Source organism: Eptatretus burgeri, chromosome 1 (assembly GCF_056783735.1).
Source record: "Eptatretus burgeri isolate ZD-2024b chromosome 1, Ebu_testis_v1, whole genome shotgun sequence".
NCBI classification, from domain to species: Eukaryota; Metazoa; Chordata; class Myxini; order Myxiniformes; family Myxinidae; genus Eptatretus; species Eptatretus burgeri.
In genome coordinates, this window is record NC_140961.1 from 38,836,577 (window position 1) to 38,852,022 (window position 15,446).

General features: G+C 47.8%; 1 protein-coding gene and 1 long non-coding RNA gene across 3 annotated transcripts in view; one reads left to right on the forward strand and one right to left on the reverse strand.

The window, feature by feature from the left end:
• Window positions 1-2,867, reverse strand: part of LOC147034286 (uncharacterized) — a 137,853-nt gene extending 134,986 nt beyond the window's left edge. The window contains exons 1-2 of the long non-coding RNA XR_015057850.1: window positions 2,429-2,867; window positions 1,659-1,813 (exon numbers count right to left, since the gene is read on the reverse strand). This is a non-coding gene — a long non-coding RNA (uncharacterized LOC147034286). The remainder of the gene's footprint in view (window positions 1-1,658; window positions 1,814-2,428) is intronic.
• A 505-nt stretch (window positions 2,868-3,372) lies between these two features.
• RNGTT (RNA guanylyltransferase and 5'-phosphatase) overlaps window positions 3,373-15,446 on the forward strand; it is a 105,786-nt gene continuing 93,712 nt past the window's right edge. The window contains exon 1 of one of the 2 annotated variants that reach the window (XM_085880111.1): window positions 3,373-3,800. In XM_085880111.1, the coding sequence (XP_085736237.1) occupies window positions 3,737-3,800 (64 nt within the window). In that variant the 5' untranslated portion in view covers window positions 3,373-3,736. The remainder of the gene's footprint in view (window positions 3,801-15,446) is intronic. The other variant, XM_085880122.1, reaches the window with a different exon arrangement.

The window sequence follows — 15,446 nt, forward strand, 5'->3', positions numbered from 1 at the left end:
GCGGTTTGAGAGTGAGAGGCCCAAAGACTCAGCCTCATCGCGGGAGATGCCAATGATCCTAGATGCCTTGGTTTCCACAGCGTGAAGCCGACAAAGGTGAGAGGCAGGAGCACCAGCCCAGAGGGGAGAACAGTACTCCATCAGGCTGCAGCCAAAAGCTTTGTAAGTGGTCAGGAGCTCAGGTGTGCCGAGGAAGGACTTTGCACGAAGGAAGATTCCCAGTCGGCGTCTGACTTTGGAGGCCAGGTTGGAAATGTGGCTTTCCCAGGAAAGATCATGGCAGATAGTGAGACCCAGAAGCTTGAATTAAAGTACTTTTTCCAGAGGATTGTTGAGAAAGTAGATGGGGGTGGGGGGGGGGGGTTGGGGTCCAAACAATCCTTTTGGAGGGACATAGTGAGAGTGTGAGATTTGTCAGGATTGAAAGACATGTTCCACATGTTGGACCACTTTATGATTTTTTGCAGATCTGCAGAGAGTGAAGAAGCTGCTGCTTGCCGATCTGAGGGATGAAAGATTGTACGACAGAGGGTAGAGTCATCAGCAAAGAGATGGAGGGATTTTCCAGAGAGTGGGAGAGATCATTGATGAAAACCAGAAAAATAACAGGGCCCAGAACGCTACCTTGAGGAACTCTCGCCTGTACATGAAGAGGGGATGAGGGAACTCCATTTAGCGCCACACGTTGGTTGCGACAGGCGAGGACGTTTGCGAGCCATGAGTGAAGATGTCCTTGGATACCATAGGAAGAGAAGGTTGTCAGGTTTCTACGAGTACTTTCATGTCGGAATATTTTGTCAAGGTGTAAACTTTCACATCTCGAAGATGTGCAACGTGAAAGGACATGAGACCACCTCCCTCCCTCTCCACCCCCCCACCCTCCCTCCTGCAATATGTGTCAAGTTGACGATGCCATCAATGTAACTAACCTGCACATGGTAATGGCTGGCAGTGGAGAGGAATGAAGTTTCCCTGGAACTGGCCAAGAACGTGCCACGCGTAGGTTTGCTGAAAGCTTGGATGCAGGGGCAACTGTCCATCAACACTTGGGCACTGTGGTGAGACTGGACGATAAACGGCAGCGTCGAATGGCTGCCCCAATACACAGTGCTTCTACTTTGCAACGTAGGCATGTAACCTGGTGTTTATGGAGTTTAGCATTAAAGAATGTTGTTTGGAGCACTCTCAGTGCCTCACCGCCGATGTGGAAATTGTCAGCCATCTTGCTGACACAGCCTTCCTGGAAAAGCTCCCCCAAGATCCGAGACATGAGCACCTCTAAGAAATTATCTGAGCTCGACATCCCCATCGCTGACTTATTGTAGACATGTATTACTTTGTAAGGGTGGCGACACCACAGAACTTCATCGTCATGAGGTAACGGGATCTGATGGAAGGCCTTTACGAAGTCTGTGGTAATGATACGCTGCCATTTTGCAATCCGTCATTGCACGCTATCAACATTGGAAATGGGGGTGGGGGGAGTGTTAGGGTTTAATGTACTGCACCACCTCCCCAAAGGATGTAACGAGTCTGCTCCCTCCACTTGGCTTCCTGATAAGAAAGGAAAAGTTTGGATACTCTGGCCTATGTGAATGTCGAATACTCTACTCTGAATGCCTGTGTGAATGTTTAATGTCGACTGGGTGTACCTGTACCTGTGCCTGAAGTTGAAGCCACCGGCGATACGCATGGCTTTCATATCCTCCATCATTTGTCATTCTTGGAGGGATGATGGAGCTTGCGAGATTACGGGCTCGAGTGAAGCCAGGAAGCGGCTGCGAAGTTCGGCACCATATTTCTGCTTGACAAGCTGGCGAAGGGAAGGATTTATGAGTGACAGCCACAAGTTTACAACTGTGTTCTCAAGAGATGGGGTCAAATCCTCTTCTGCAGCGATACCCGCCATGGGGAGGCTGATCAATAAAGCTAATTTCTGATCAATAAAGCTAATTGTTCATTTCTGCCCAGTCGTCGTGCGCAGCTCCATCAAGTCGTTGATGTCAGAAGATGAGACAACATTTTGGATTTCAGTCAACAAGTGCTCATTTTTTGGAACTGTCCAAAATCAATCAAGTTTGAGGAAGATGAACGCCTGGAAAACCTGTTTCAGCAGTCGACTGCCTTTGAAGATAATCTCCTTATGGGTGGTTGTGGCGTCAGATACCACGACAATTTTTATGATTAAAATTAAATCCAGAAAAATGAATGCCTCAAACCATCGAAGGAACAGAGCAATCACAATTCTGAACGTGCGAACCATCCACAGAAATCATAACATATTGTTGTCGGTCCGGCGGTCTTTTCAAAAACACGCGAACAGACAAATAGACATCCGATGAATCTTATTTATTAGATATATATACATCTTCAAGGGACGGGCATGGCGTAGCAATTGCGAATTTGGAACGTACAGTACACCACTTACCGTATAGCAGATAGCTTTGCTTTCCCACAGCACGAAAACGGTGAACGTATTATTGATTTAGTTCGGTTCCAATTGTGCGTGGTCAGTCGAGCTGTGCAGTGAGCCAATGGGTGGAAGACACAGCTCGACGAATTCGGTGTGCTGGCCTTTGGCCGTATTATATGTCATATGATGTCTCTTAACCAATGAGATTGCATATAAATGAAAAAGCCAGAAAAGTGACGGTTCATAGCTGGGATGGGATTCGAACCCAGGCTCGACAGCCTCCAGGCGAGTGTGCGTGCGTCCCTCCAGGCCATCCTATCAACCCGTTTGTTGATTAAAAATCCGTCGTTCTTCCAAGGTGAATGTGGTTGTCCCGCGTCCAATTAAGTTTTTCGAAGTAAACCATCCCAAGGAGTGAATGGATTTTACATTGAAGTAAAATCTACTTGTTAAATCATGGCATAGTTTGTGTTTAAAATAAATAATATAATTTATGGACACGTAAAAGGCCAAAAGTAATATGACGAAATAATTATGATGGCCAGAAAGTAACACGGGTTTATTTTAAACCACTTTTCTCTTTTCGCAGATTTGAGGTTCTGTTTCCACGCAATGGAGATTTACAGCCGAGCTGAGGATATTCAGGGAAATAGCGCCCCGTTCATAAAATATTCTTGGTAAATGAAGGACGTACATATGCGATATCTGTTGTCTGATATTTGACCAGAAAACATAATGGAGAAGGAAAAGTGAACGAAGCGGGACAGATTCAAAGAGAGAATCTCAAACTAAATGATGACCATAAAGAGGAGCGGGTGGTATATCGAGAGGCAGACGTGCAGGTCATTTTTTAATTTTTATTTTTATTTTTTTATTTTTACGTGTCGTGTATCAGATTGATTGCTATTCATTAAAAAAAAAAACATTCTTTTTGATACGAGTTGAGTGAAAGAGAGGAAAGAAAAATGATCCCAGAGTGGTGCCTTGAGTGTGTGCGAAACGAGCTTAATAATGGTGATTGTTGGTCAGCTGGTAATTCTGTGCAGCGCTGTGTGATCGGGGTTTCCCCGCAGGTTATATACGTTTCCAGGAAGCTGCGGCCCATCCGTGCTGCCGAACACCAGCGATGAGCCTCAGGTTGCTTGGTAATCGCGCTTTCTAAGAGGCGCCGATCGCAATCGGGCCTTGTGCACCGGAGAGCCCGGGTGGGACTAGCGCACCTTCTTGAATTAAGAGCGAACTCGGCCTTGTGTTAAACTAGGCAAGGCCGTGTCCTAGGCGTTGTGTTAAACTAGGCTAGGCCGTGTGTTAAACGGGTCCAAAATGTCATTCAACGCGATACCCCCTCGCTGGCTCAACTGTCCACGGAGAGGGCAGCTGGTAGTCGGTGAGTGTATCCACTCTCACTGCTGGTGCACACACACACACACACGAACACACACACACACACACACGAACACACACACACACACACACACACACACACACACACACACACACACACACACACACACACACACACACACACACACACGACACACACACGAACACACACACACACACACACACACACACACACGAACACACACACACGAACACACACACACGAACACACACACACACACACGAACACACACACACACGAACACACACACACACGAACACACACACACACACACACGAACACACACACACACGAACGAACACACACACGAACGAACACACACACACGCGAACACACACACACGCGAACACACACACACGCGAACACGCACACGCGCGAACACACACACGCGAACACACACACACGCGAACACACACACACGCGAACACACACACACGCGAACACACACACACGCGAACACACACACACGCGAACACACACACACGCGAACACACACACACGCGAACACACACACACACGCGAACACACACACACACACGAACACACACATACACACACACGAACACACACATACACACACACGAACACACACACACACACACACACACGAACACACACGAACACACACACACACACACGAACACACACACACACACACGAACACACACACACACACGAACACACACACACACACACGAACACACACACACACACGAACACACACACACACACGAACACACACACACACACGAACACACACACACACGAACACACACACACACACGAACACACACACACACGAACACACACACACACACGAACACACACACACACACACACGAACACACACACACACACGAACACACACACACACACGAACACACACACACAAACGAACACACACACACAAACGAACACACACACAAACTAACACACACACACACGAACACACACACACACGAACACACACACACACGAACACACACACACACGAACACACACACACGAACACACACACACACGAACACACACACACACACGCACATGAACATACACACGCACACGAACACACACACGCACATGAACACACAAACGCACACGAACACACAAACGCACACGAACACACAAACGCACACGAACACACACACGAACACACACACACACACGAACACACGAACACACACGAACACACGAACACACACGAACACACGAACACACACGAACACACGAACACACACGAACACACGAACACACACACACACGAACACACACACACACGAACACACACACACACGAACACACACACACACGAACACACACACACACACGAACACACACACACACACGAACACACACACACACACGAACACACACACACACACGAACACACACACACACACACGAACACACGCACACACGAACACACGAGCACACGCACACGCACACGCACACGCACACACGAACACACGAACACACGAACACACGAACACACGGACACGAACACACGGACACGGACACGGACACGAACACACGGACACGGACACGAACACACGGACACGGACACGAACACACGGACACGGACACGAACACACGGACACGGACACGAACACACGGACACGGACACGAACACACGGACACGGACACGAACACACGAACACACGGACACGGACACGAACACACGGACACGGACACGAACACACGGACACGGACACGGACACGAACACACGGACACGGACACACGGACACGGACACGAACACACGGACACGGACACGAACACACGGACACGGACACGAACACACGGACACGGACACGAACACACGGACACGGACACGAACACACGGACACGGACACGAACACACGGACACGGACACGAACACACGGACACGGACACGGACACGAACACACGGACACGGACACGGACACGAACACACGGACACGGACACGGACACGAACACACGGACACGGACACGGACACGAACACACGGACACGGACACGAACACACGGACACGGACACGAACACACGGACACGGACACGAACACACGGACACGGACACGAACACACGGACACGGACACGAACACACGGACACGGACACGAACACACGGACACGGACACGAACACACGGACACGGACACGAACACACACGAACACGGACACGAACACACACGAACACGAACACGAACACACACGAACACGAACACGAACACACACGAACACGAACACGAACACACACGAACACGAACACGAACACACACGAACACGAACACACACGAACACGAACACACACGAACACGAACACACACGAACACGAACACACACGAACACGAACACACACGAACACGAACACACACGAACACGAACACGAACACGAACACGAACACACGAACACGAACACACACGAACACGAACACACACGAACACGAACACACACGAACACGAACACACACGAACACGAACACACACGAACACGAACACACACGAACACGAACACACACGAACACGAACACACACGAACACGAACACACACGAACACGAACACACACGAACACACACGAACACACACGAACACACACGAACACACACGAACACACACGAACACACTTTACAATGACTGTGATGTGGTGTCATGATTTAAATACGAACACAGAACACGGTTCCATGGATGGAATTAATGAAGTAATTATATTGTTGGATGGAATTGATTGAATAGTTTGAGGTTATATTATTGTTATTATTATTATTTTTTTCACTTCTGGTAGATTTGCGGAACCAGCGTCTCTGAGCCTATACACCGCCTGTGTGTGCAACCTCGGCACAAAAATGCACGTAACTCGAAATTGTGTGAATATCGATATTTGTAAACCTGCGCATGCACCGTCCGGACCCCAAGAGCTCTTAAATGAGGCATCGTTCCGCGTTATACTTGCTGCGGTTACGACGTTTACCCCGTTCAGACACGATTGCGCAACTTGAAGCATTTATATCGGTACGTGCAGATAACCTGGTTCCACCGGGCTGTTGTAAGGGAATTTGTTTCCAATAGAGTGGAATATTTAAGGAGTTTGCCAGGAATGTCCTTCGACAACATCATGACAAGGACCCGTGGAAATTCCATGTAATGTTAAATGTGAGTTCAAGTCCTCAACCCCTCTCTTCTTCGAGTCCTTAACACCCTGACCCCTCCCCACCCCGAGTCCTCAAACACCTCTCCCAGCTCTCTGCCCCCACCCCACCACTCTGTCCTCTCCTTCCCCTTTCTTCTTCATCCTCAATCATGCCCTCTAACCCTGTCCTCAACCCTCCTTTCTCAACTCTGCGTCTTCTTTGCCCCAGCTCCAAATATCTGTCCTCCACTCCCTCTTTCCTCTTCAACACCTCAACCCCACGGCTCCCCCTTTCTTCAAGTCCTCAAACCCAACTTTTCGTCCGCATAATAGTCACTAACTGTTAAGACTGCTATGGTTTCTCGGTGAAGTAAATCGACGGAAAGGTAATTTTACGTTGGAAAGAATGATTGAATAGTTAACAAGAGATCACGTGTAAAGAGCTTGGATCAGGAAGTTTGTAAACCTCTTTCCAGCATGTGCCGTGAGGATCGAGCAAACTCGAAAGAGAAAACGAAACTAACCTAAACGTTTTCAGAACAGCAGTTTGGTATTTTTTGTGGTATTTCTAAAGTTCTCATTCCTGAGAGTAGACTTCGTTTCTCTTTTTGCTCCAACTGTTCCCTAAAATCTTTATTAAAAAAAAAAAACCCGTCAAGACGTCGAGTATATACGCAAATCATCTTGTATGTAAAGGTAAATATATTTGAAACAGGATTGTTAGAAGAGACCAAAATAACAAGAAAGTGTTTTTACTTCTGGTTTTCATTGATCATCATCGATGTACGAAGCCTGGTGTTGGGTTAGCGGCTCGGGTGGCTGGCTTGGGATCTTAGGGTTCTGAATTCGAACCCCGTTTGCCGCTGGATTAACATTAAATGGGGTTGACTCAGCCTGTCATCCTTCAGATGTCAGCAAAATGAGTGCCAGTGCACTGGTATAGGGGCACAGCATCAGTGGCACAGCCATGCCCCAATACAATGACAGCTACCCAGCAGCCAATTTGCCTTTTGCAAGAAGAAGAAGAAGAATTAGTTTACCATACTCTTTACTGAGCATTGGTGCTACTGAAGCAGTAGCTTGGCATAGGTTATAGTGTGAGAGCCTAGTGACGTTTAATTAAAGTATTGAGCACAAAAGGTTTCAAGGTGTCATTTGATGGCCCATGGCATGAAAAACTAAATGCACCGTTTCTTGAGTTCGGCCACCATGTCCTTCAAAGGTTTGAGGTCCCTGAAAAAGGCCCCGTTTGTACTTTTAATCAAACTATCGAGCAGGAGAAAAACGAAAATTTAAATCATCGATTTATTGAACTGAAATCGTGAAACGACAACTCAACAATGAAAATACGCAGGCTTGGCTGAACAAGAAGGCCCCAAAAAGGGCCCCCAGTTTGTTTTATAAAACTTTTAAGCACGAACTCTAAAGTGGTCTTAGAATACTCCTATAATGTCCAAATCATCAAAAACACTGCTCAAGAAAAAAATTACCTTGGCCCGTCGAGACAAAAAGGGCCCAAATTAGAGGAGGTGCTGAAAAAGGGCCCAAATCGGACACTTGATAAGAACGCACACGGGCTCAATGACTGAATCGGGTATGTACTGCAATCTTAAAATTACAGCTCAAATAAAATACACAGGCTTGGTTCAACAAGAAGGGCCCAAAAAGGGTACCCAATTGGAAAAAAGAAAACGAAACTAACAAACGTTTTCAGAACAGCAGTTTGGTATTTTTTGTGGTATTTCCAAAGTTCTCATTCCTGAGAGTAGACTTAGTTTCTCTTTTCGCTCCAACTGTGCATCACGGCACTGAGAATATATTCGTAGTGCTGTGTAGCGCTGTGTAAGTCTCGTGAAGGGGAGGAATCGGATTCGATTTTCGTTCTCGAAGTGCTGCGTTTGGACACTCGAACATGGGTTCAGAACAACAAATGGATCCCAGTGACTCGGAGTTCAATAATGGCGACCACAATGATCAGCCAGAATCTTCATCACAGAGTGACGACAGGAATGCACAACATCTTCCAGACAGTAACCTGCCGTTCACAGACCCGGTGCCAGAAATGAGCTCAGAGGAAACAGAAGGGGAAAAAGACAATGAAGGATCCATTGTAGTTACTCCGCAATCAGGTAAGCCGGTATACCACACCATTCTGAAGAACGGATAAATTTAATTCCAGTCCGATTGTTTTGTTTTTAAGTTCATGTTAATATTTCAGACAAGCCCAATGGATATGCACCTTTTGTAGCGATCGTTTCACGACTTCCTGCCCTAGGATTTACAGTGTCCCACGTATGTCTTCCAGGAGGAGCATCTGAGGCGATCCCACCGACACGCTGCATTATTCCTGTGTGTCGTGCAGGGTCCTGCGGTAATATCCTAGAATTGACGCCTGACAAATTAAAGGTGATAAGAAGTTCAGCCAATTCCAGACGCTTGCTGAAAACTTCAGTTTATCCAAATATCGTAGCGTGGTCGAACGTTTACCAGAATTCCCGTTAGATACCGACGGGTATCACAGCAAGTGTTGCAAAAACTTCACCGCTGTATCATCGAAATTGCCAGTTACCAATACCAACCATAATGTCAGTGATGAACGCAATATACAGTTACGTCGCGCCACTTCTCCAACATCATCAACGTCCACTGCTGGTATTTTTGGTGACGAATGTCTGTTTTGTAATAAGAACATCAAATGCCGACCAAATGGTAGTAAAGAGAAACCGGGTAGGATTGAGACAAAACAGGCCGAGAAGAAGATACGAGAAATACCAACAATTCTCAAGCTGCAAAATGTCTTGGTGAAGATATCAGGGGTGGATCTGATTGTGAAAGAAGCCAAAGTAAATCATTCATGTCGATCCGAGAAAATTAAAGCCGCTGACAGAGTGAGCGCAATGAAGGAGGATATACCTACTGAAAAGCAAGTCTCGAAGGATGTCTTGGAATTAATATATGCATACGTCGAAGAACACTTAATCGAAAGGAAACGACCGGAACATCTGAAATCAATTTTCGATCGATATCTGGATCTGTGTGAAGAATTCGAGTTGCAAAATCACATCATCGTGAATCAGTACTTTGGCGAAGTACTGAAGAAGAGATTCGCAGGCCAACTGATAATGAATTCATCAGCCAGCAAAAGATAGGGTGTGATATTCCATAGCGTGGCCATTGATTATTTGTCAGTGGAAACGGTTTACGATTTCAAGTCATCACCCGAAGGGCAGGTAACGAAAGCCGCTTTAGTGAAGCGGAAGACGCTGCAGTCAGTGAAGAAAGAGCCTCTCCCCGATCCGCTCACAATTGAGTCACTGAAAAAGGGTGAAGGTAATCCACCTGAATTGGTCGAGACATTTTACAGGGTCCTATTTGGTGGTCCCAATGTCAAAAAGCATTCAGAAGCTGTTAAACGCCGAGCTAATGCCGCCAGTCAAGATGCGCTCTTCATTGAATCAGGGGCCACCATGAAACCTGTCAAGCATATTCTGATCGCCATGGCGCTGAAGTCACGCACCGGAAGTCGCCGTGTATTGACCATCTTGAATCGGCTTGGATACTGTATCAACAACACGGCAACCGAGGAGCTGGAGACCGAATTAGCGTATTCCATTCTCGACAGGAAGCTCAATTGCGCTGATGGAGCTGAGGTGGATGAACTGGCGGGTCTGGCATTTGACAATTACGACGAGGTCATACATACCCTTTCTGGAGCAAACACATTTGACGATACCATGGGTAACTTTTATCAAACCATTCCCGCCTGGATAAGAGTACCCCTTGAAGAAGTGTTTCCGGAGGAGTCGATGCCCACTGTGTCGTCCCACAAACGGCGGCCAAGACGAAAGTAAATGTCCAAAGTGCAGCACTGGAGACGTACCAGAAGAAACCCTGCATGGACCGCTTCACGTACGAAAACATGGATGTATTTAGTCGAGCTGATAAGTCTTAAAACGCGAGAAAGTTGGACTTTATCTGGATGGCTGCACATGCTCTCGAGATGGAAAATATTCCAATGTGGGCCAGCTTCATGGGCCGTTTCTCTGTTGACCACCTCCCGAAACAACATGTCCTCTACATGAAAAACATTCCGGAGCCACCTACGAGCAAAGACATTGTTACGGTTGTGGAAATTCACAGAACACCATATAGGTCCTCAGTTCAGTTATTCCGGTAAGTATGTGTTCAGGTAATTTCCCCACCGTTGATTAGCGGGATTTATTCGTGTGATCAGGTCTGTGATCTTTGAGATAGTGTTTTTCTTTTGCTGTCTTTATTTTGGGCCAACCACAACAACCACGTCACCATTACAACAACCACCTTGACCACAACGCCAACCACGCCACCATTACAACGACCACCTTCCCCACAATCACCTCCTCCAAAACCGCATCTCCACACTACCATTACTACCACCACAAAACGCCAGCCACGCCACCTCAACCACACCACCATAACCACAACCACCACCGCGTTTCCATCTCAGCACATGGTTGCCAGAGGCCTGGCCTTCGTCGAGGGAAAGCAGGCGATCCCCGCCCACCTCCCCACCAACGAATGGCATCTCCGCTGACGAACGCGGTGGATTTCTCCCTGCGAGGGACAAGGAAAAAAACCAGAGCAATGAAGCAGGCAACAGTGCGAGCGTCCCCAATTTGGCGGGAAAACGCTTCCTTCTGGAAGTTTCCCGCACGTGCTGGAAGGAGGGGCGGGAGTTGAAAGAGGGCGGGGCTTGGTGATAAAAGAGGTGGAACACGAGCGCTGAAATCGTGACCGTAGTCGCGGCAGTGATCGCTCTTGGCGCCGTTATAGGAGAGTCTCTGGAGGTGGCAGAAATGCGAGCGCTGAAGAGAAGGTCTGAGGCGTGTGTGTGTGCGGACGCTAAGGCTCGAGGCTCGCACGCTGGATCGTGCTGGCTGGATCGCTCTGGGCTCTCTGGATCGAAGGCACTTTGAGGGGGTCGGTGGTCGTGGCGGAGTCACTCAGGATCGTGTGCGAGTCGCCTCTCTGGGTCAGATCGAGGAGGACTCGAGCTCGAGGATCCACCACCCGGTCACATTTTTCTTTCCTTTCTTTATTTTCTTTTGGTCTTTTGTGTGTGTGTCTGTGGCGCCGTGTCCTTAAGTAAACCTGCTTAAGTGACTGTAGATAATAATAATAGAGAACGGCTGTAGGTCTTTGGTCCTCCTGTCCCCTACCCCCATTGCATACTGTTTGTATATTGCTTCATTGCTTGCGTCGCGTGTATAAATACAATGTATGTGCCTGTCTCAATGTACCTGTTCGTGCGTCTTTTTCACCATTTGAGTTGCCATCGCTGCGTACGGAATATTGGCGGGCTTTTTAATAGCCGATAAAGTGATCGGGTCGGGCGATAAACCACCGCTCGGCAATCGCATACAAAATGAGCTGTGCGTAAGTGGCTCGTTTTGTACCGGCCTCCGCCGAGGTATAGATCCCTGGCGTTCCTCTCTGCGCAAATAATTAGGTATATCGACAATTCGGTGATTGACTCTGTAGTGCGTGGACAGGAGAGTTGGTAGGTCTATCGTGTGATTAAAAACACACCCGTAGCTGGGTTCCGGCTTTTGATCCGGAAGGCTGCGACTGGATTGCCCGTCCGGTGGGCGTACGGCCGCAATTCGGCTAAAAGCGGCTGCCGCAAACCAAACGGGTGGGAACCACAACAATATCGTTGTCCAGACCCTCAAAGTGACACAGGGATGCGCTGCTGAGCTCGGGCAGAGGTACGGAGTCCTGACTTACGACACGGATGTGGCAAAGAATGCTTTGAAAATCCAATCCACTGAAAGTCCAACATTTGATGATGTATTCATTCTGTTCGGTGTTTTCCATATCTCAATATGTCTATTCAGAGCAATAGGAAAGCTAATCAGTGAATCCGGAGGACCACAGCTCCTGGTTGATGCAGACGTCCTTGAATCTGGCTCAGTACGTGGCTTCATCGAATGCACCAACTACAACCACTGCAAACGTCTGCACCCAATGTTTGCCTTGGCCTTGCGCGTTCTTCACTTCAGAGAATTTCTGACCACATACGAGAACTTTGACGAATTGGTTACTCTGATTCATTCCGTGGATATGACCAACGCCCAGTCAATGGACACCATGGCTGAATCTCGGGTCATTAATGCAGTATTAGATGAGTACGAGAAGTTGGCGCGAGCATACTAGATGGCGAGTTCGGCAAAACCGCACAGTTTTGGTTGCAGTACGTTGGCGACGTGGGTTTGTTTCTAATCATGGACAGCTGTCCGCACAAATGACGTTGACCTGTTCATCTGGGTGATTACACAGGTGACTGATGTCTTCTTTGCCACAAACCGCCACTATTACTCAACATGGATGACAAAATATCAGCTTGATTTACTGAATATCGAGTTTACACACCCTGGACTGATGGAGATGCTATGGCAAGGGCTGTTTTCGTGTCACAGAACAGAGAACCAGTTCAGCCAACTGCCCATAGACCTGACCCTCGAGCAGACGGTCAATTGTGATGCATCTTCAAGGCAGATGGGATTTACGGCATCAACCAACAGTTACAGCGGGCGCCTCCAGTGGAGCGTCACGAAAGGGACTCGAGCCGCGCTCATCGGCGTTTTATTCGATATGGTCGGGATGCTACGAACAAACGATGCACAGGCGGAACTGTCTGCAAGCCGCATACGGCAAGATAATACCGATCTACAGAAACTGATGAAGAGTATCCAGACATCGGCATACCCATTCAAACTCAATACTCTTGATCTGATCAACGTCAGTACGGGAAAAAGCGCGACTTCTGAAATCACCGAGTCACTTCTAAATATCACTAATGAAGGTCGCAAGCGACACATTTAATTCATCCAAGAATGCGATGAAGACGCTGACAGATTTGAGAAGCCAATCAAGAGAAACCAACTCAAGACATTTTCAAATCAGGGAGCGAAGAACCCAAGAGCGCAAAATCCCATCGCCAGACAGCTTCGGTGTACCAGAGACATGTTCGGCAGAATAGCCATTGTCGCGTCACAAAAGAAAGTCGATCTAGACTCTCGAGTACCTGCTTTCTCACCCTCTGACGCCAGTACCTCTCACAATGTGCAAAACGGACGGAACAATAATGCACACTAGAAAAGAGCGCCCTTTTCTCTGTACTTGAACAAAAAGTATTACAGCATGGAAGTCCACCAGCTCTTGATATTCACGTTATTGACGGTAACTACCAGCTCCGACTCCTCCCACCGTCGCTCCCACCAACTTATGGAGGGTTATCGCAATCAATTCTTCACGCTGTTGGTGCGTACCCATCCACGAGGGTTGATATCGTCTTCGACACCTATGAACAACCTTGGATTAAATACTGTGAACGGGAAAGACGCGGCGCTGAAGATGTACACTACACGATCACTGGCCCAGATCAAATCCTCCCTTAGGATTTGAATAAGGCTCTGAAATCTACGTCATTCAAAAGCCAGCTACCGCGATTCCTTCTGAAAGATTGGGGAGACCAACGTCATTGCCCATGCGCTCCGTGACAAGGAAGTTTATATTGGAGTTGACGATGTCTGCGCACGCTTCGCTATGGAGGGCGGACAGATCCATAAGTCTATAGTTGGAGAACTATGCAACAATCATCCTGAAGGAGACACGAGAATCTGCCAGCACATTATGCACATCAACGAGTCGCTACTGTCCGATCACGATAACGTGGTGATCAGGGCATCGGACACTGATATCCTCGTCATACTCCTCAATCACGTTCCCGAAACGACCCTCGGTGTATGGATGGCAGTTGGCACATCAGGTCGACGTGACAGAACATATGTGAACGTATCCCAGATCGCAGAGGCATGTGGACCCTTGTCATGCGCCGTGCTCCCTGCGTTCCATTCATTCACGGGGTGCGATTACACTCCAGCCTTCTCACGAAAGGGGAAAAAGGGCCCGCTCGCTATTCTGGAGAAAGATCAACGGTACCAGAAAGTCTTCGCAGAACTAAGTGGAGAAGCGCCCGATGAGACCGTGGTGCAATACAAGCCATTGAAGACTTCACGTGTTTGTTGTACGGTGCCAAAAAGCCCATGGCGCTGAACAAATGCAGACACCGTGTATTTGAAATAGCGTACGCTCCCAAGGACCCTGCCAAACCATTCGCAAAAATGAAAGGTGTTGACGCGAGTAGCTTACCACCTTGCGAGGCAGAGGTGAGACAGCAAATTGAAAGAACTGCGTTCGTGGCGAAATACTGGCATGATGCTCACCTCAACAGTGTGACCAAAATACCTAGTAAGGGTTGGGAGTTGATTGACGGCACTTAACGTTTTGTGTGGTTTGAAGGCGACCAACTTCCAGACGATGTTATTCCCGAAAAGCAGAAGGAAGACGATGAAAATAGTGATGGTGATGATGAAAACGAACAGATAGATGAAAGTGCTTTGTTTGAAGATGATGACGACTTGGATGACATTGATGATAGCGATGACACTGCTTAATGACAGCATACGCTTGTTCTTTTCA